The sequence below is a fragment of the Ascaphus truei genome, chromosome 1, assembly GCF_040206685.1.
Source record: "Ascaphus truei isolate aAscTru1 chromosome 1, aAscTru1.hap1, whole genome shotgun sequence".
In the NCBI taxonomy this organism is placed as follows: domain Eukaryota; kingdom Metazoa; phylum Chordata; class Amphibia; order Anura; family Ascaphidae; genus Ascaphus; species Ascaphus truei.
The window spans coordinates 548961324-548984539 of NC_134483.1; the positions used below are offsets into that span (position 1 = coordinate 548961324).

General features: G+C 44.6%; 1 protein-coding gene across 1 annotated transcript in view; it reads right to left on the minus strand.

Annotated features, from left to right (window-relative positions):
• The window catches only part of LOC142468070 (uncharacterized), a 50559-nt gene extending 29530 nt beyond the window's left edge, over nucleotides 1-21029 (minus strand). The window contains exons 1-2 of the mRNA XM_075574176.1: nucleotides 20197-21029; nucleotides 19782-20154 (exon numbers count right to left, since the gene is read on the minus strand). Coding sequence (XP_075430291.1) covers nucleotides 19782-20154; nucleotides 20197-20953 — 1130 coding nt within the window. The 5' untranslated portion in view covers nucleotides 20954-21029. The remainder of the gene's footprint in view (nucleotides 1-19781; nucleotides 20155-20196) is intronic.
• Between the last annotated feature and the right edge of the window lie 2187 nt (nucleotides 21030-23216).

Below are 23216 nucleotides of genomic sequence, written 5' to 3' on the forward strand. Positions count from 1 at the left end.
TTTCAATGGGGATTTAGTGAAAAACTGAGATTTCTTTTTAGCGTAGTTTTCTGCATTAAAATGTAAAACGATTTAAGGTGTATTTGTGTAACTCCGGTTCCGAAGGTCATAGCAAGTCGCTTTTTGGACCATATGGTGTCCCAGTTCCGGCATTGAGAACTGGGAAGTTTGGACCTGCTCGACCCAACAGAACCGGATATTTTAATATGTTCATGTTTTACCTTTGATACTGTGTTGTAAGGTATGGATAAGATCCAGAGGAAATTCCTTTGGCCATAATGTAGCATATGGTCAAAGGAAGCGTCCCAATGTCTGGGACTTAAGTATGGTTCAACGGGTTTTGTCACCCTCACTGTTTAGCTGAGGGCGGAGAAGGCTCAAACCAGAGCCGGCCTTAAGTGTTCCATTTCACACCTCACAACAAAGGCTTTCCTGCCAGGAAATATAGTCCCTAGACTAGCTGGCATCCCAGATGCAAATATGGGGCCCCAGAAATGAGACCCCAGAGTTCTATTGCGCATGGGCCAACTAGCAGGGGGGCATGGGTCAGAATAGTTCCCACGTTAGAGAGTGGCTGGAGTTAATTGGAAACCAATCCCCAGTACTCAGTGTTAAGGACAGGGGAACAAAGGTTTATAAACTGCTGTCCACCCTTTATCCTTTGTTCATGATGTCTCTTCTTGAAACTATCTTGATTGCTGAAGGAATGCTGTGCAAAGTACTTCTCAACTTCCCAACCCCCATGTAAGTGTACTTCTTGTCTGTTACTGTATTATCTCATGTGTTCACCTATCCAAAGGAATAAAATCACTTTATTATATCTTAAGCCTCGTTCAGTTCAAACCCAGTTATTTTTGTTATACTATTAAGAAACCTGTGTAGGCTATCGTCACAGGCTTATTAATAAAACTGGTGGCAGCGGCGGGACTGGACCTGGATTACAGTATTCTGCGGGGTACTGAGATCCAGTGGGAACTTGATGGTAATTGCAAGTTCCTGGGACTAAAGATATTGAACACACAGTAGTGCAACAAGTAACGCAAGTTGTCACACCACCTCACTGCTGCGACCCAGAACCATGAGTGAAGCGGAAAACATCTATTACTTGAGAACTAGAAATCAGCTAAAAGACAAGTGCCGTGCCTATGGACTGGAATATGAGGACCAGGAGGTCGAGGACATGATTGCAGTAATCACGGCCTATGAAACCGAACATCCAGAGATCCTGGAACGGGCTCAGCTTGCCCTTATACCGCTGCCCGGAGATCAGGGACTGAACCCAGTGCCGGGGCGGCAGAATCCCGGGGAGGGAACGAGTGCACCTCCCAGGACAAGTGCAACAGGGGGGGCACTGATGGGTGCGGATACCAGTCCGATTACCCCCGAAATGTTGGCACTGATAACAGCGTGGGGAAACCGAGGGACACCGGAGGAGCGGCTACAGTTTATCTCTATGGCAGTGAACAGACCCACTTATTGCCCCCCGGTCCGACCCCCCAAAGATGAACTCCAACTGGACAAGCACAGTCTCACCAAGTATGTGGAGGGCACTGATCGGATTGACATGTTTTTAAGGAACTTTGAAACACAGTGCCGGCGGTACAAGGTGTTTCCCCGGCATAGGGTTGCCCGCTTGGACCCGCTACTCACCGGCTTGGCTAAGCAGACACTGATGGCGCTTACAGATGAGTATGCTGATGATTATGACCACCTGAAAGAACTATTGCTATTTCAGCACGGTTTTACCCCTGAAGCTTACAGGGGCAAATTCCGGCTGGAGGAGAGGCAGCCTCAGGAGTCCTATGTCACCTATGTGACCCGCATGGCTTTGTACGGGCTACACTGGGTGGAGGGCTGTGAGGTCAGGACTTACCAACGACTGCTGGACCTCATCTTTCAGGAGCAGCTCATGCAGCAGTGCCCACCGGCGGTAAGGGCTTGGGTGTATGACAAAAAGCCCAAGACTTACACAGAAGCGGTGAGGCTTGCAGATGACTATGTGGTCAGCCAAGCCCAGATGACCCCCAAGGCACCAGCCAAAGCGGGGGGTGGCGGCGGCACTGGCCAAAAAATCTGCTAGTACCCCCCAGTCGACCGAAAAGCCGCCTGCGAGCAGCGGTCCACCGAAGGCAGGAGAGCTCCGGCATGAGCTCCGGTGCTACAACTGTAACAACACTGGTCATCTCAGACCAGATTGCCCGGAACCCCTGCGGTCCAGCCGACCCCATCAGGGGCAACGCACCCCAGCTGCAAAGCCGGTAGCCCGCGTGCGGGTGGCTTCCACCAAAGAACCAGGACCGGTCATGGAAACAACTCCCAGCGAGACGTCCCATGTCACCCCTATCCTAGTTGCATCGGTGCCTACAGCCAGGAGCGGAGGACATCTCGGTGCAGACCTGCAGCAGACGGACGGAGCAAGCATCTCACCCCGGTCACAGTCGGTGACCGGTCAGCAGTCGGCTTGCTGGATTCAGGAGCTGCAGTGACCCTGGTCCGACCTGATATGGTCCGGCCAGAGGAATTGCTCCCAGGCCCTGGGATGCAGATCACTGTGGCCGATGGAGAGCCACGTTTTCTGCAGGTGGCCCAAATCTTTTTGGATTGGGGGGTGGGCAAGGGTGTGCGGGAGGTGGGGGTTTTACCCGGTTTGGATGCAGAAATTCTTTTGGGCAACGATCTGGGACCGATGACCTGCACCTACGACCGTGTGCCCCAGCCCGCTGCAGTGGCGGCGGTTACCCGGAACCAGGCCGCGGCAATGCCGGCGGCGGCCGCTCCAGTCCCCCAGCCTTTGGGACCAACGTTAGCGGAGGGCGCAGAGAAGCCCGGGGAGGTAAGCCAGGACCAGTTGCAACCACAGGCTGACTTACTGTTCCCTCTCACCCTGTCCCCTTCCCCTGACAATGACCTGACTGGGGGGTGGCCAGACTTAGGAGCCCAGTTTAGGGAGGCAGTAAAGGCAGACCCTACTCTGGCCGGTGTGAGACTTCGGGCGTCCGAATCTCAGGCAGGGGAGGGCACTGAGCGATGCCTATGTCATAAGGGACTCCTGTATAGAGAGGTAGGTAACCCAGGGATAGAGGAGGGATTGACCGGTAAGCGACAGCTAGTAGTGCCCCAGGGGTACCGACAGCAATTGTTATGGGTAGCTCACTCTATTCCGTTAGCGGGACATCAGGGGGTTACCAGAACACGAGCCCGGTTATTGCAGCGTTACTTCTGGCCGGGGGCATCACGGGATGCGGCTGATTTCTGCCGCTATTGTGATGCCTGCCAGCGAGTGGGTAAGGCGGGCGACCGTGTGAAGGCACCCCTGAGACCCCTACCGATAATAGGGGAACCCTTCCAGAAGGTAGCGATGGACCTTATAGGACCCCTTATGATTCCTAGCAGGTCAGAGAAGCGCTACATTCTCACGGTGGTGGATTTTGCCACCCGGTACCCTGAGGCGGTAGCGCTTGGCACCATAAGTGCCAAAACAGTGGCAGCAGCTTTGCTGAACATTTTTGCTAGGGTAGGTTTCCCTAGTGAGATCCTAACCGATCAGGGGTCGCAGTTCATGAGTGAACTGCTACATTGTCTCTGGGATGCTTGCGGTGTACTACCCCTTACCATCCCCAGACAAACGGATTATGTGAGAGGTTTAACGGGACCCTGAAGCAGATGCTTCGGACCTTTATAGAGGCGGAGGGGAAAGACTGGGAAATTCACCTGCAGCATTTGCTGTTTGCCTACCGAGAGGTACCGCAAGAACCTACAGGCTTTTCCTCCTTCGAGCTACTATATGGCCGCAGGCTACGTGGACCTCTGGACCTATTCCGTGAGGGATGGGAAGGGAAGGCTACTGCTACTGATGCTTCAGTGATCCAGAATGTAGTAGATCTCAGAGATCGGTTAGAGATGCTCATGGGGGTGGCCCAGGACCACCTCAGGGCTGCTCAGACCAAGCAAAAGCAATGGTATGATCAGCAAGCCCGTAGCAGAGAATTCATCCCAGGACAGCAGGTGCTTGTTCTCAAACCCACTCGGGAGAACAAGCTGATGGCTGCCTGGTCGGGGCCGTACTCGGTTATCCGAAAGGTGAATGAGTGCAACTACGTTGTACAGGTAGCGCCTGAGAGGCAGAAGACATACCATATCAACATGTTGAAGGAATACAGAGCACCGAGTATGGGAGCAGTAATGGCCATTTGTAGCCCACTGCTGGAGGATCCGGCGAGCAATGCTCTGCCTAATCTCCTAGGGGAGGCAAGGCAGGGAAACACTGTGGAGCAGGTGGAGATAGGGGCACAGTTGAGTGCTAGGCAGAAGGGAGAAGCCAGGGACATGCTAGCTCAGTTCAGCACCCTCTTCACTGACATGCCAGGGACCACACATCTCACAAAACACCCGGTACACACAGGGGACCTGCAGCCTCTGCATAAGCACGCTTATAGAGTCAGCAGAGGTCAAGACAAGTATGGAGAGAGATTGAGGAGATGCTGACCCTAGGGGTAATTACTCCGTCCCAGAGCCCTTGGGCAAGTCCAGTAGTCCTAATCTGGTTCGTTGCCAACCTTTCTCTCCCAAGTAATGCCTTGTAATAAGTTATATCCTGCCCTAAGCAGAGAACACAAATTACGATGTCGTACTTGTAGATTTTCGGTTCACACTCTCGGATGAGGGTATTGTGAGATTATTATAAAGAAAGGTCACTCAGAGTTTGTATAAGATAAGGTTTGTTGTTTATTGTATCACAACAAAGAAATAACCAGTAATATCACAACAAACTAACTTATAAGCTTAAAAGTAAGTTAACAATCCATTTCTAACTATGGAGAGATTATTCAGCTAACATGCTTGTCATACTCACAAAACCCAAAGATATTATGATAGGTCAGCCAGTCTCAGCTAAGTCTCATCTCTCATCTCGGTTCTAATCAATATGGAGTCATGCAAACTTATATATAGCATCTCATTGTTTGATGCGTACGTGATATGATATCATACTCTGTGGTCAGTGACGTATGATGTTTACCAGAATTAACAGTTACTGACGTATAATTTGTTTCAGCATTTACCGTTTGACCACGGCCTGTTTACGCGAGTTAGTTCCCCTTTTATTTGGATGTACCTATGTCCCAATATCCTGTCACTTCTCAGCAAAACAACCTATTATTTCTAAGACAAAAAAAACTAGGATTTTAACAATATGCTATAAGCTGTACTAGGCCTTATAATGATACTATATATGTACCTGTGACCTGTAGTAATTAAGCTATATATGCCATAAGATACCTGTAACCCATAACACCCTCTCCTACACATAATTATCATATTTTTGCAAATGCAGAACAACTATCAAAGCAGAAAATATTCATTATGTGTACTTTTGGAAGACAGTGTCACTGCTCTCTGATGTTGATGAGCTTGAACTCACAGGAGTTTGTGATGAAACGCCAAAAAACCCACAACTGCGCATATGTGCACAAGTTATTCCACGATGGGAAGGTATCAATTTGTAAAAATCACCCAATTGCAAAGCGGGTTGATGTTGACGTTCATACATACTTAAGAGAGTTGTATTCCACCGGGCCCCAAAACAATGTTGATGTTTATTACCTGAACATGCAAACAACGTGGTACAATTATATGACCCGTGGCTAACAATGCTAATATGACCTTCAATTGTATAAAAAGACATTTGAAATATTTGACGATGTATGTCTCTACACTTGAAGTTGGGTTGATCACCAAGAGATAGCAAAGATTTCACTTGCCAAAAATTACATAACATTAGCAAGCTACGCGGTAGCAATGTCCCATTAGGAGTTAAAACTGAAAACGGTCCTGAGGAAACAAGAGAGTCCTGATACATAAAGTCTCTCATCGTATCGTGAACTTCATGCACTTTGCGTGGGTTCCGATGTGGCAAAACAAGTTAATCTAAGTACATCCTCATGGAAGTTTGATAGGACCGTGGTAGACGCAAGATTTGTGAAGTATCTTTCTTTTCGTCTGTGTCGTTGCAACAAAGCATACTGCAGCAGGTTAGATTTGACCTGTGTGCTTAAAACAGTATATTAGTATCTAGGTAAAAATATAAGAATATATGCTAGAAAGCAAAATGTGATTAAGCTGAACGCCTCTTCATCTTCGGAAGAAAAGAGAAAATACGAAGTAAAATAACAAGGATTATTATCCCTAAAATAAAAAACAATAGTGGTTTCAAATAACCTAGGATTCCAAACGCATTTCCTAGACCACTAAAAATACCTTTACCAGTAGTTTGTAGGCTGGTGCCTATTTTTGACAAAAAATTACCTGTCATTGGCCAAAAAGTTTTCAGTGATTCACCTAGTGTAGTCAACCACTGGGGAAAATCACCCGGGTGTAAATCAACACGTAGTAATTCACTGTGAACTCTCTGTAAAAGGGTATGTACTATATCATGTGTGAACCCTATTGTAATCTTCATTTTCTTTAAATGTGCCAAATAGGCTGTCATGTGTGGAAGTATCAGTGTGATAGCTGGTACCTGGAAACGTACTCCAGATGTAAGTGTCTGATGTAACAGAGGTGGAATAAATGTAGTACCATAACACTGTATACTCCTATTAACTGTGACAAGTGATGCCTGAAAAGGTGGTATGTCGCAATCCTCTTCTGTAGACAATACTATGTAACTCCCATTATCTAAACTGTGAATTAATGTAAAAGGAGTTTGAATTGGTGTCGCAGTTATCGGGCAGTTGCTACCTTGCATTTGATCATTGCAAGGCATGTGCTGTATAATGTCATCACATACTAAATAACCCTTATCAACACATTGTATGGTGCTGATGAAAAATTCACGATCACATTTCACAGACATGTATTGAAATGGTTGAGCAACCTGCACCCTTGCGAAATAAGAACCTGTATGTATTAAATGTCCAAAATTAAGCAGTTCCAAATTTGTTGTATAAACATCTCCTGGAATAAATAATTCGTAGTATAGAAAAACTTCCCATAAAGAGTCATCAGGGTTATGAACCCGTCTGTGGTTTCTTTCTCGTATGTCATAAACTGTGGTTTGTGAAACATATGCCAGGATCTCAGATTCTTTCGGACTTAAATTAAGATTCTGTGTGATCCATGTGAGATTTAAAAGTGATATGTCAACCTTTTGACTTTGTAATGTTAATCTGATTGAAGTGATGTGATTAAGAATAATCAAAGCTTTGATTTCTTCAGATAACACTGTAATGTCTGAAATTGTGTAAGAAGCAAATGTTATCAGGTGATCTCTTAACACCAAAATACCTCTCCTTAATTCTTCATCATTTGAGTCAGAGATTTTGCTTATAACAGAAACAGAATCACTCAGCAGGTGTCCTGTGGTTATAAGAATATCATCGTTAGTAAGCAATTTCCTAGTAGATGATTTACTTGAAACCTTACATTCATTCATGAAATGTGTGTCATTTTCATAGTACACTATGGTATTAATTGTTTCATTTGTACCCCACATTGCCTCTGAGTAGGGCATATTAACAATATTATGTGTGGTGCACGTGTCATAATCACAGGGTTTATCATCTGGAGCTATTTGGACATTCATCAAATCGCTCATCGCCCTGATTACCGTGTCTACATTCATATGCAAACTATCATTGAGACATTTCTGGAACAGGGAGTAGACTTTATAATTAGGTTTCATAATCATTATTCGCTCCACACACCAAAAACCTCGTAACCCAGAAAAATGTCAAAAATCCTTGATCAATCATTTTCGGTTGCCAGTTAAAATAGCCTTCCGTGAGATTGTAATAAAAAGAACAGGGTTTACACCCGTATTTGAATACTGTATTGTCCTTATCACAGATTCCTTCATTGATCAATTTCTCCAATGTGATACCACACGCATTCTTGAAACCTTTACATGAATGGCTGTAGTATGTAGTATTGGTAAATGTAGCAAAGCGTGGTTGAGTGCAAGTGTCCCATGCTGTAGGTTCACGAAACATACCATCGCCTTTTATATTCCATTCTTTCGGAAGTGCTGCTGTCTAGTTTTAGCATCTTCCATCACATCTTGAAGTTTGTGTAACAGGTCATCAGTGGTTGTTGATGAGTTGCACCATTCTGAGTAAATACTGTCAGAGCAAAAAACAGCAGAAGTATAAGGTCTTCCCCCTCCAGGTATTCTGTACTCTTCTTCTTCAGCACCTTCCCAGAATGCCACTCTTGGATCAGTCTGTCCGTTGGGAACAAATCCTTTCTGAGTATTTTGACCTGTATTCAGATAGAAAATAAGGTATTGCTTATAACTTATATTGTCCATGGTCACACCAGGCCGAGGGCAATGATCAGCTTTCAGCTCTTTCGTTGGCCATTTACGTGTTCCTTGAAAGTCAATGAAATAACAATGTCCAAATTCAGCATAACAACGTTGTTCATGGTAGCTTTGCTGTTTCCAATGGTCATGCAGGGGTAAATCATATTTCAGGTTTGTAGATTGCAGCTGTTACATCTGTGCATTCAGATGTTGTGTCACCAGCTTCCTTCCTTCTGGCGTAGTTATACCAGCCTGTTTAGCTAGCACAGTTGAATCAAACAGCACAACCTGTGAAATCCCCAAAGTCTTTCGTTTCTGGATGATAGGTTTAGGAAACGGCTTCCAATCCACACCTTGAGGTATACCCACCGACTGTATCTCCACCGGTTTCAAATCGTAGTGAAGTCCTCGTTTCACGATTCTGGAGTCTGGTGTGGTAATACCGTGTGCAGCTGTACGTTGCCAATTGATGATCTCGCCTTCTTGTTGAGTCACAAAATGCCATTGTAACCTGAAAATAACGCTGGCCGATATTGCTAGAAAAGCAAAACAGATTAAGAGACACAAAATAGTCTTAAACAGTCTTTTCTTCGTGATTACCTTAGCCATTGTTTGATAGGCCTTCCGGAATATATTGCGTTGATCCGGTATGGCAGGTAACACATATATATGTCTTTGGTCACTGTCAGGGAAGTCAGCTTCAGCTTGTAGGACCTCACCTGCGTGATTAGTTTCCACATCCTGTGGTCGTGCAGTCTGTGCTTCGAGAGGCTGCAGCTCCATCGAAGTCTGTCGCAGATATGGTGTCTCCTCCATCTTTACTGCAATGAGCTGTAGGTTTAAGATTATCGATACTCACGGTCCTTTCTTTGCCTTTAGTATCTTGGATAACAAAGGTACGCTCGTTTATCTTTTTCAGTATCGTGGTTGGTTTCTTCCACTTAGGCCGCAACGGCTTTACCTTAGCAACCCTCTCCTGGACCGAATGTCCAATCTGCGGCGTCCAAGCTGCAGGATTACGTGGTGTGTGGGCTGTATGTGAAAAAGAATCCCTCAATTCCTGTAGAATTAATATTTGTTCAAGTCTCCCTGGGACAGAAATAGAATCATTAGCAAACTGTGTATTCATAGGAGTACCATATAACAGTTCATGTTGTGTTTTACCAGTTGTTGTATTAGGAATATTATTTAGACCAATTTGGACCGTGACCAAAAGTGGGTACCACTGTGTAGCACGATTAGATAGCATTTTGGTTAAAAGTCGTTTCACCTCGTAATTCTTTACGTTCAACCAATCCTGAAAATTGAGGAATGGGACGGCGAGCTGTAAGACCAGTCAATATCTAATATTGCGGCCCATTCCTTGGTTTCTGCTGCTGTGAAAGCAGGTCCACCATCGGAATGAAAGGCCTTGGGCTTAGCCACACTTACTAAAGAGTTGAGACAATTAAGCGTAGAGCTAGCTGTCGTACTACGAACGGGGTATAACCACGTAAACCTTGTACAAGCATCAACACAAACCAAAACATGTTTGTAGGAATGTGATGTAGGCAATGGTCCAATATGATCTAAATATATTAAATCAAACGGTTTGCTCAGTATTGCATTAATAATAAATGGTGGTGTCTGATGATTAGGACTGTTTACCAACCGACATGGTTTACAGTTTCTTAAGACTGTCTTAACCGTTTTTCTCATATTTGGCCACCAATATTTGTGTTTCAGTGTCAACAAAACATTTTCTCTCCCTAGGTGAGGGTGTCCCACACTGTCATGTGCTTGTGTAGCGATCTGCATTCTGCTTGCTACAGGGGGAACAATGAATTCATTAGTATCAATTACAACCATGCAATTATTGTTGACCTGTTTAAATTAGTATTTCTTAGGATAACCAGGTGGATTAGGCCTGGTAGTATCCAGACAAGCATACAACTCTGCATCGAGACTGGCTGACTTTGACTGTGCCCTTGTTAACGGCAAATTTTTGACTTACAGTTTGCGCGAGACTATCTGCAAACTGGTTACCCATAGTATGAACCGACGAACCAAGCGTTCTATGCGCTGGTTCATGTACAATTTCAATATCAGGCTTTTGTTCAAAATAGGCCGCAATGGCCTTCCACTTAGCAATGTGCGTTAGTGGTTTTCTTTTGGCATTCAAAAATCCATTTGATTTCCATATTGGTAGGTCCTGCAGGGCTGAACGTGCTAAGTATGCGGAATCTGTAACTATAAGTACATGTCCTTTAACTGTAAGTGCTTCTTTCATAGCAAAAGCTAATGCATGAATCTCTGCAAACTGTGCAGAGTGATCTCCTATAGGTAATTGCCAACTGTGCAACAAATTCATATCTGCATCATATTTTGCAATTCCTGAACCTGCAGATTTATTCACTCCTTCTTTGCTGGAGTCTACAGCTGAACCATCTGTGTAGAAAATGCATGTATAAAAGTCGTTCGGGTGTGTTTGATTTTCCCACGTCACTCCTTCAAAAGGGGGATGGGAGATCGTCTAATGTAGTTAATGTTTTATCATGCACAAAATGTATTTGTGGATCCTCTATAATTGTGTACCACTTTAACCAGCGGCTTCTTAACGCCTTCCTGTCCAGAATGGTCTGTTTCTGCAAGGTTGCTAGTGAAGCTACTGAAGTGTATATATAGATATCCTGTCCCTGTGCTAAATCACGTGATTTCAGCACTGTGAGTGTAATCGCTGATAACAATTTCTCAAGCGGCAAATATCTCTTCTCTTTATTTGTGAATACATAAGATAAAAGTGTAATTGGTACATTTTCCATAGCATTGTAAATTCTAATGTATGCAGCTAAAGGTGAAATGTTTACATATGCTGACAATGGTTTTGTTGGGTCGCACTGCGCTAAGTAGGAAGCATCATTAACTGCTGCTAATACCTTTCGCAATGCCTCATCCTCAACAGTTAACCATTTAAAAGGTGTTTTCGGCCTAGTCTGCTCTGACTTAATCTCGCGTGATATTGCATGATGCAATGGTTCAATCAGTACATTAAAATCTGGGATAAACGTCATTGAAAAATTCAGTAATCCAATAATGCTTCTTAACTGTTTCAGTGTTTTAGGAACACTGATGTTGGAAACTTTCTCTCTGTAATTACTAGAGGCCTCTACCATTCTCAGCTATTTCAAAGCCTAAAAATGTCACAGTTTCTCTTGCAAGCTGTGATTTTTTTTAGGGAAACAAGATAACCTGCCTCTGTCAATGTAAGCAATAATTCTGTCAGAACTTTAAAATGTTCTGCTTCTGTGTTATGTGATAAAAACATCCAAGTAAAATTTCACAGTCAACTTTTGCTTGTGGGTTTATTTCCACTTCCTCTTTTATTTGGATGAAGGAAGCGACATCCTTAAAAGCTATTAGAAAATCGCAATCTAATTTATTATGTTCAACTAATTCAATAAAAACATTTCTACCATGGATTTTTAATTCTAAATAATATGCACGCTCTGTCACAACTTACCGTGCAGCTTGTGTTAACTCAGGTAATGTAACTGGTGTAAATAAGTGTGTGCGATTCTCCCCATATTTCGCACCAGAATTAATAGGACCATGTCTGTCCACGCCTGTAGCAATCACTGTCTGTTGCCCCAAAATGACAGTCGCTGCATTATATGTCAAATTGATGATTGTATGTGTCAACGGGTTATATGCCTGTTGTATGTATTGATATGTGACTGGATCAGCTGTTGTGTCTATTGTGAGATAGGAGTATCTCGCCCCAGGTCCCCACGGGCCAAATTGAATTTCAAATGCCAGAGTTTCACCATTAATCAGATCTCTATGATACTGACTTCACATTAAAACATTCAGATCTGCAGCTCGTGCAAAATCTATAACAGCCATGATATACGATATATATATATATAAATATAAAATGAAAATTGTACCTTCTCTATTATAAAGAGGAACTAGCATACACGTGTACTTTCAAGATTAAATGGGTAACATAAGATTTATGACTTATTTATACAACTCATGAGTAATTAACCACGTTTGGGCGCCATAATCTGGTTCGTTGCCAACCTTTCTCTCCCAAGTAATGCCTCGTAATAAGTTATATCCTGCCCTAAGCAGAGAACACAAATTACGATGTCGTACTTGTAGATTTTCGGTTCACACTCTCGGATGAGGGTATTGTGAGATTATTATAAAGAAAGGTCACTCAGAGTTTGTATAAGATATGGTTTGTTGTTTATTGTATCACAACAAAGAAATAACCAGTAATATCACAACAAACTAATTTATAAGCTTAACAGTAAATTAACAATCCATTTCTAACTATGCAGAGATTATTCAGCTAACATGCTTGTCATACTCACAAAACCCAAAGATATTATGATAGGTCAGCCAGTCTCAGCTAAGTCTCATCTCTCATCTCAGTTCTAATCAATATGGAGTCATGCAAACTTATATATAGCATCTTATTGTTTGATGCGTACGTGATATGATATCATACTCTGTGGTCAGTGACGTATGATGTTTACCAGAATTTACAGTTACTGACGTATAATTTGTTTCAGCATTTACCGTTTGACCACGGCCTGTTTACGCGAGTTAGTTCCCCTTTTATTTGGATGTACCTATGTCCCAATATCCTGTCACTTCTCAGCAAAACAACCTATTATTTCTAAGACAAAAAAAAACAGGATTTTAACAATATGCTATAAGCTGTACTAGGCCTTATAATGATACTATATATGTACCTGTGACCTGTAGTAATTAAGCTATATATGCCATAAAATACCTGTAATCCATAACAGTCCTAGTCCCCAAGAAGGACAAGACCACCCGGTTTTGTGTGGACTACCGGTTGCTCAATGCTGGGACGGTGTCAGATGCTTACCCCATGCCCCGCATGGATGAGTTACTAGATGAACTCGCGGGGCCAAAGTATCTGACCACTATGGATTTGAGCAAAGGCTATTGGCAAATAGCTATGCCAGGGCTTACTTAGATGACATTGCCGTCTTTAGTAATTCCTGGATAGGATCAGGGAAGGCTAGGCTTACCTTAAAACCCACTAAGTGTATGGTAGGGATGGCAGAAGTCCTGTATTTAGGGCACAGGGTGGGTGGAGGGCATCTCAAACCAGAGCCAGCCAAGGTAGAAGCCATAGTTGAGTGGCCTGTTCCATAAACCAAGAAACAGGTCATGGCATTTTTGGGCACCGCAGGGTACTATAGGAAATTTGTCCCACAGTACAGCGCCGTGGCCAAACCCCTGACTGATCTGACTAAGAAGCAACTGCCTGTGCTTATTACCTGGTCTCCTGCCTGTGAAACTGCTTTCCAGGCACTGAAAGCTGCGCTTGCTGAGGCCCCCATCCTGGCTGCCCCAGACTATACCAAGCATTTTCTTATTCAGACTGATGCCTCAGACTTTGGTGTGGGGGCTGTGTTGAGCCAGGTGGGGGACGACGGCAAAGAGCACCCTGTGGTGTATCTCAGTCGCAAACTGCTGACATGTAGCTGCGGTGCTGGATAGGATCAAAGAGGCTGGGCTTACCTTAAAACCCACTGTGACGATAGCTTCCACAGGCTTATTAATATTACACAAAAATAACTGGGTTTGAACTGAACGAGGCTTAAGATATAATAAAGTGATTTTATTCCTTAGGATAGGTGAACACACGAGATAATACAGTAACAAACAAGAAGTACACTTACTTAGGGGTTGGGGAATGAGAAGTATGATGTAGCATTTCTCTCAGCAATCAGGAAATCATTCAGGTGATATCAGGTAACCATATCCGCAAACGAAGACAAAGGATATATGGGGAACAGCAGTTTATATACCTTTTGTCCCTCTATCCTTAACCTTAAATACCTGTGATTGGCTTTCAATTATCTCCAGCCAATCTTTGATGGGGGAACACATTTCAGCATGCCCCCCTGCTAGCTGGCACATGCGCAGTAGAACACGCAGTCCTTTCTGACGCCCCACATGTGCAAATGGAATGCCAGCCCGGCTACCCCTCCCGATCTCAGACAAGATAACCTGTGTTGGAAGGTGATAAGTGGGACACTTAAAAACTGCGCTGGTATGAGCCTCCTCCGCACTCACATAGACAGGGAGGGTGATAAAACCCTTTGACCAAGACTTAAGTCCTAGACATTGGGGCGCCTCTAGGGCCATCTGTTATCCTGGAAGACAAAGGAATTTCCTCTGGGTCTTTGTCCATACCCGGGGTCACAGTATTAAAGGACTATTAACCCTTGTACTCCCGGATAGATTCTAGTGTGTGTGTGATGCAGACGCTAATTAAACCCGACATTACACTGGCACAGGGGAAAATACATTTACAGGTTATAACAAGGGTTAAATCACAGTTCTGGACCTCAGCCCAGTTAACCCCTTGTCTCCCTGGCGAGGTCAGGGGATGGCCAAATGGGGTGTAACCCCTTTAATACCGGGCCTCCCCCTTTCTCCCTCTACACCCACTAAGTGTATGGTAGGGATGGCAGAAGTCCTGTACTTAGGGCACAGGGTGGGTGGAGGGCATCTCAAACCAGAGCCAGCCAAGGTAGAAGCCATAGTTCAGTGGCCTGTTCCAAAAACCAAGAAACAGGTCTTGGCATTTTTGGGCACCGCAGGTTACTATAGGAAGTTTGTCCCACAGTACAGTGCCGTGGCCAAACCCCTGACTGACCTGACTAAGAAGCAACTGCCTGTGCTTATTACCTGGACTCCTGCCTGTGAAACTGCTTTCCAGGCCCTGAAAACTGCGCTTGCTGAGGCCTCCATCCTGGCTGCCCCAGACTATACCAAGCATTTTCTTATTCAGACTGATGCCTCAGACTTTGGTGTGGGGGCTGTATTGAGCCAGGTGGGGGACGACGGCAAAGAGCACCCTGTGGTGTATCTCAGTCGCAAACTGCTCCCCAGGGAGGTGGCATATGCCACCATTGAAAAGGAGTGCTTGGCCATTGTGTGGGCACTCAAAAAGCTCCAGCCCTATGTCCATCGTAGGGCTTTCACGGTCATCACAGACCACAATCCCCTGAGTTGGCTACAGAGGGTATCAGGGGAAAATGCCAAACTGCTAAGATGGAGCTTGGCTTTGCAAGAATTTGAATTTACCATTCAGCACCAAAAGGGCAGTGAAAACAGCAATGCTGATGGACTTTCATGCCAGGACTATCCCTCTGAGACTGAATTCATTAATGGTGCCAGCAGTGCCCCACTCCCCGTTAGTGCCAGTGGGCCACAGGACACCCATTAAGAAGGGGAGGTGTAGAGGGAGAAAGGGGTTGGCCCGGTATTAAAGGGGTTGCACCCCATTTGGCCATCCCCTGGCCTCACCAGGGAGACAAGAGGTTAACTGGGCTGAGGCCCAGAAATGTGATTGAACCCTTGTTATAACATGTAAATGTATTTTCCCCTGTTCCCCTGTCCCATTGTAATATCTGGTTTAAACAGTGTCTGCATCACACACACACTAGCATCCATCTGGGAGCACAAGGGTTAATAGTTCTTTAATGATTATAGCTCTTTGTGTAATTTTCCCGCCTTTTCAGGCACCATTTTGCAGGTCCCCATAGGCCGCCATTAGGGCTCCATGCGTTTCAATAGAGAATCTTGCTGTTTTAGTCCTGTTTCCTGTGAAGACCAGCAGGTGGCGTCCGAGAGGGAGAGCGGCGGTTTCCCATTGTAAGTCAATGGGCCCATAGACTTCAATGGAGATTCCTCAAGGTAGCTTTTGAAGAACGAGTTGGCTGCCGTCCAGACCGCAAACCGCAAAGCGGATACAATTTCTAAAAGAGAGCTTTGATCACTTACAAGTCAAGTTCAACGACAATTGGCGTGGGAATAAACAGTTCTAGAGCACCTAGAAATAAAATTCTTTTTGCCCCTAGTTCCTAGACTTCCCCCTAATAAACTGTGTTACACTATATTTTGTCTTCCTATATCTCTGTTCCCATATGGCATCAATTTGAAAACCAGCCCATTCGAGATGGAGTGAATCCTGCAACAAAAGACACGAGTCGAGGAGAAAACTAGTCCCAGAAAATCAAACAAACAGGACATTGTTCCAGATCCATTGTATTTGGATACAGGCCCATATTTATCCATCCAATTGTGAGTGTATCTCTTACCATCCACACGTGACACTTTATTACACACTACTCTGTTTTTCCCCTCCCACCCTCTTTCTCTCTTTTTCTGCTCCTAGGTCAATCTTTTGCAAAATATCTCCATCTATCAAGAAGAAAGAAGCGCCAGCTCCATAGCATAATACTGAATGCAAAATGTATTAAAAAGGAGAGTAATCACCAGGACTTGCACTCACATAATGGGTAAAAGAAACATTCAGTGGAGAGAAAGCTGTAATCAGATGCATCAGCTGGGGAGCGGATCTGAAAGTACTACACAGACGCTGATTACCAGTTGTCTTTGCCTTAGGGTGTACTCACTCAAGGTGGTTGAGGTCCACAGCAGGGCTCCTTAGTCTCCCCGTTGCCAACGATGTAGTGCTCGCCTCACCGGCGCCACCGATACACCACGGCTTGTTTCAGGAACAGAGTCACCTCTCAGCACTTGATCCGCACCTTCACGACGTCCCAACGCGTTTGGTCACGTGAGTGACTTCCTCAGGGGACGATTAGCTCACAGCAGTGATGGGGTTAAATAGTCAGAATTGCCACACAATAGACAGCACAGAATTTAAAGATCAGCTGTCGCCCCTAAATGCTGAGAGTGAGCTTAAGGCTACGGCCCCAGTGCCTGCGCTGCACGCGCGCCTGCGAGGCTGGTGGCGCATGCAGCCAAATTCCCTGGTCTGCAGAGGGAAACACGGGGGGGAGGGGCGGGGGGAGGGCATGACTGGGGCGCGGCCATGATGTCACCCGGCAGGTTCGCCCTCATTGTCGTAACCACCGGGGGCGTGGCCTAGCGCTCCGTTGCTAGGTCAAAACACAATTTTAACGAGTCTGAAAAACTTGCAGCGGGCCCGGCCCCATTGAGGGGTGGCTGTTGTCCCCGCAGCGCCCGCCAGAGCGAGCGCTGCAGTAGCCACTAGGGACCAAGTGTAGAGGGAGAGAGGGTTTGGCCCGGTATTAAAGGGGTTGCACCCCATATGGCCACCCCCTGACCTCATACAGGGAGACGAGGGGTTAACTGGACTGTATGTTCCTCTGTTTTATTGTTATATCAGTGTCTGCACCACACACACTGGGATCCATCTGGGAGGGCAAGGGTTAATAGTTGTGAAGTGATTATAGCTCTTTGTTTAATTTTCCCGCCTTTTCAGGCACCATTTTGCAGGGTCCCATAGGCCGCCATTGAAGCTCCATTGTTCTCAATGGCGGATCTAGCTGTTTTGGACCTGTTTCCCTTGAAGACCAGCAGGTGGCGTCCGAGAGGAGGAGCGGCGGTTTCCCATTGTAAGTCAATGGGCTCATTGACTTCAATGGAGATTCCTCGACGGCGCTTTCCAGGAACGAGTTGGCAGCCGTCCAAACCGCAAAACCGCAAAGCGGACACAATGTCTAAAAAAGAGCTTTGATCACTGATTAGTCAAGTTCAACGTTAAGTGGCGTGGGAATCTTAGGTTCTAGGGCACCCAGAAATAAAATTATTTTTGCCCCTAGGCCTCCCCTCACTCGACCACCACCGGGTCCCAGAATCCAGGACCCCCTGAACAGGTTGTGCTGATAGAGCGGGTCGCGCCATAGGTTCCAATGGCGGCGGCAGAAGCAGCACAAGAAAACGACTAAGTCAGAAACGCTACAAACCATAAGCCCATATCTCCGGTTCTGGAGGGTCCAGAGGGCCAGGGTTTGGGGTACCTGTAGTCACTGCTCCGGCATGGCTGCAGAACCATCCTTGACCCTCTCTGACCAACCCAACGGAGTATGGACCACCTTAAAGGTTCAGGAGTTTTTCCCATAGACTTCAATGGCGGCCGGTTCCCATTGACCGGCTATGGCGGAGAAACCCCATAGGCTTCAACGGCGGTGATGCCCCATTGAAAGTCTGGCGGCGGATTCCCATAGCCGCTAATGGCGGCGGTTTACCATTGAAAATCTATGGCGGCGGAGCCCGTTGTTTTCAATGGGGATTTAGTGAAAAACCGTGATTTAATTTACAGCGGAGAATTTTGTATTAAAATAGGAAACGGTTTAGGTAGTATTTGTGTATCTCCGGTTCTGGAGGTCTCAGCGGGCTGAAACTTGGACCATATAGTGTCCCAGTTCCGGCATTGAGATCTGGGTAGTTTGGACCCGCTGGACCCAACAGAACCGGATATTTTAATATGTTTATGTTTCACCATTAATATTGCATTCCAAGACGGGGATAAAAACCCGTGAAGATTACTTTGCACAAAGGGAAGCAGATGGTCAGAGGGGCGACCCAATGTCTAGAGACTAAGTACTGTTCAAAAGATTTTGCCACCCTCACTGTTTACCTGAGGGCGGAGAAGCGTCAAACTGGAGTGGTTTGTTAGTGTCATGCCTTACACTTCCAAACAAAGAAGATCCTGCCAGATATTCCATTTGCTAGACTGGCCGGCGTCCCTGATGTAAATGTGGGGCTACAGTAATGAGATTCTCAGGGTCTCAGTGCGCATGGGCTAACTAGCTGGGGGCATGGGTTAAACTGTGTTCCCACGTTAAAGATTGGCTACAGGTAATTGTTATCCAATAGCCTGTACTCAAGGTTCAGAATAGGGTTACAAAGATATATAAACTGTGGTCAACCCTATACCCATTGTCTTCTAATACCATCTTGATTGTAAAATAGAAAAGGTCAGGGGAGCATCATTTCCTATAGGGAAAATAAAATACCATAGTGCAAAACGTAATAATAAAATACACTCTAACTCTTTTGTGTATAACCATCTTGATTGTAACCTGATTGCTGGAGAATTGCTATCTGATACTTCTCATCCCCCATCCCCAAGTAAGTGTTACCTTCTTGCCTGTTACTGTACTATATTGCTGTGTTCACCTATTTAAGGAATAAATATACTTTATTATATCTAAGCCTCGTTCAATTCAACCCAGTTATTTGGTGTATTATTATAGCCTGTCACAAAGTTACCGTCACACCAAGCCTAAGAAACCGTCATATAAATGCTGAGCATATACCTTAAAATAACTGATTACAAGCGGCAAATAAAAAAAGCTCTGTGACTAAGCTAACAACTATAAAGGTGGAATCTATATCAGATAGACATCAAATAAAATACATCATAAAATTACACAAATAAATGAATTGCCCTCAAATATACCCCATAATAAACACATATTGAATGCATTTTAACCAGTAGAGAATGAGCATCTATGTACGAGAGGGGGGGGGGGAGGAGGAGGGAATGGGGGAAAGGGGGGGGAAAGGAGTCCAAAGTTGCGACTGTTCGGTGTACAGAATAGGAGTGAGAGACTGATATTTTGATCAAGAACAGAGCCGGCATCCACAGCAGAGAAGTCCGAGATCTCGCGAGATAAGATGCGATTTCTGACTGAAGCTTTTCCCACATTCACAGCAGTTATAGGTTCTCTCCCCTGTGTGGATTGTTTGGTGTGTAACAAGATTTGATTTCCGACTGAAGGTTTTCAAACATTCAGAGCAGTTATAGGGTGTCACCCCTGTGTGGATTGTTTGATGTCTAACAAGATGCAATTTCCGACTGAAGCTTTCCCCACATTCAGAGCAGTTATAGGGTCTCTCCCGTGTGTGGATTATTTGGTGTCTAACAAGATTTGATTTCCGACTGAAGGTTTCCCCACATTCAGAGCAGTTATAGGGTCCCACCCCTGTGTGGATTGTTTGGTGACTATAAAGACTTTCAGAGCAGTTATAGGGTGTCACCCCTGTGTGGATTGTTTGATGTCTAACAAGATGCAATTTCCGACTGAAACTTTTCGCACATTCAGAGCAGTTATAGGGTCTCTCCCCTGTGTGGATTGTTTGGTGTCTAACAAGATTTGATTTCCGACTGAAGGTTTCCCCACATTCAGAGCAGTTATAGGGTCTCTCCCCTTTGTGGATTCTTTGGTGTCTACAAAGACGTGATTGATCATGGAAGCTTTTCCCACATTCAGAGCACTTATAAGGCTTGACCCCTGTGTGCATTCTTTGGTGTGTAACAAGAAGTGATTTCTTAATGAAGCTTTTCCCACATTCAGAGCAGTTATAGGGTCTCACCCCTGTGTGGATTGTTTGGTGTGCAACAAGACTTGATTTCCAACTGAAGGTTTCCCCACATTCAGAGCAGTTATAGGGTCTCTCCCCTGTGTGGATTCTTTGGTGTCTACAAAGACGTGATTGATCATGGAAGCTTTTCCCACATTCAGAGCAGTTATAAGGCTTCACCCTTGTGTGCATTCTTTGGTGTCTAAGAAGATGCGATTTCTGACTGAAGCTTTTCCCACATTCAGAGCAGTTATAGGATTTCTTCCCTGTGGGGATTACTTGTGGTATAACATTACCGTATGTCCCACTGTAGATTTTCATGTTTCTGTACTTTAAACCCTCTCCTTGTCTTGTGGTGTCTGTAAGTTTAGTAAAAGGCTGTTGATGTATAGGAATGCTCTGCCGAGTTTCTGGTAATATTGTTCCAATTCTCATACAGACGTATGCAATGTTGAAGTCCTTAAAACATATTTCCATTAACCCCTCGTGTAATTTATGTTTGGGACATTTCTTACATTGCTTCTTGTTCACAGACGAGTCATGTGCTGAAGATACATCTATGGTGAGAAAATGTATTAATGTAACATTGCAATGCATCAGAGTAGATTTGATGAGAGACATGTTCATTGAGTTCAACCTTTATAAAATTCTGCAAAACAAGAAAAAACACAAAAGCGCACCAAGATGAGAGATAGATATTGTATTTGCAACAAATAATAAAATTAGTAACTTACATATAAAATTTCTTTAATAATCCCCGATTCTGGTGTCTATCACAGGAGTAGGGCATCACATAGGAAGTATGAAGGGTAATCTCAGTTCTGAGAGATCAGACCCGCGCGCTGGGGCTGTCTCTGTTCACTCTCCTGTCCTCCACGTGTGGTAGCGTGGTGCGGAGTGTAGCGCGCATGTGCAGGAACCGGGGCCTTCAATAGGTGTCCTTAGGATGCCTAGCAGGTAAAGAAATTGGGGTGCTCAAACCCGCAGCAACTCCATCCGAAGGCATAAGTATTAATAACCCCTGGAGATACCAATGGGAGTGGGTAGGCAGAATAAAGACATGTAGGTATAATATTGACTTGTGCGGTCAAACCCAACTATAATAGTCTTAGCCAGTAAACCCTACTCACGTCATCTCCAGGTTTTTTCTGCCAGCGTGCAAGCCAGAGAGGATCCAGAATCCAGAGACATCCAGTAGAAAAAAACGAATGGCGCACAGCCAGGGAGCCAGGTGTGGAGTAAAAATTTTTTTCTTTATTGCAGCATGGTGAGAGACAAATTCACCCCCTTGGGGGACACAGATAGAGTCCTCCTACGCGTTTCAGACCAACAGGTCCTTTATCAAGGAGTATGGGGTATGTTCAGGATGGGCACCTTATATATCTGATGTTTAATTGTTAAATTAAAAAAATCTGTGGATAGTTGCGTCGCGGACCCACCGCGCATGCGCGTGACGTCACACGGAGCGTCACTCCAACAACCCATGGGATTGTGGGTAAATACCGCCCCCAGATGACGCCCGCGCATGCTCCTGGTGCTCCGTGAGGGCAAACAGGTGTTCCCTTACTCTCAGCCATCTCTCCCTCCCCGAGTGACGTCACGAAGTGATCCGATTGGATGAAGCTCACCGCTATGCCACCAATGACTGTGTGGGGCAGACGGAGCAGCTCCAATCACGCGGAGCCCCGCACGACCACACTGTAGCTGGAAGGGACAGGCAGAGAGGACAAATTTATGTTAACTGAGATTACAATAGGAGCAGACTAAAAAATAAAATAAACAAAATCCTTTTAAGCTCCTATTGGAAATGGTGCCCATTCTAAAGTCAGATCCCACTTAAACTAAGACATACAAGTGAATACATATCAAGGATCTAAGATCCTTATCAGCACAAAGTGCTGGCAAAATTAACATACAAATATAAAATTGATTAAAAACAAAAATGAATCAGATCAGCAAGACTTGAATATGATGTCTTGTTTTTCTGAGTCTTCCAAAGGGGAAGAGGAATCAGTTATGCTATTCCTGTGATTACTCAATTATCTACTACAAATCATGACTTTAGAATAATCAATGACTCTTGAAGGTAATCACTACGATAGCCCTAAATAATAAGCTCGGGTATTAATCTGTGGCAATGCCACCTCTGTTGTAAGGGCTCAACCCGTATGTCCGGGTCTAGTACAATACACAATATGTTGAAGAAACTGACATAGAATATTGTCAACAGTGTAGTGCTAAGTAATGGGATAATTCATGCAATTTTTGTTTTACATCTGCGTGGAGATCTCATAATTATGTCAAAAAATAATAATAATGACCATAGGATAAGTATTGACATTGTGATTTTACACAGCATTTACAGATATAATGAGTTTTTAATTATTTAAGAAAATGACTCAAATTCCACTCTACATTCAGACCGCAGGGGGTTCTAGTCTGAAGCATAAATATCCAATATGCCTCCCTGCGGTCCAGAAGGTTGAGTGAGTCACCTCCCCTTTCATTTAGAAAGATCTGTTCAATACCTTGTACTTTTAGCCTATTTAGGCTCCCTTTTGGGCATTGTGAAAAATGCTTTGAGACCGGGTGGGAAGTGTCTCCTTTTCTGATTAACCTGATATGTTCAAGGATTCTGTTTTTTAGCGGTCTAATTGTCCTACCCACGTAGTTTATCCCACACCCACATGTTAAGAGGTACACTACGTTGCTAGTATCACAATTTATAAATGATTTTATG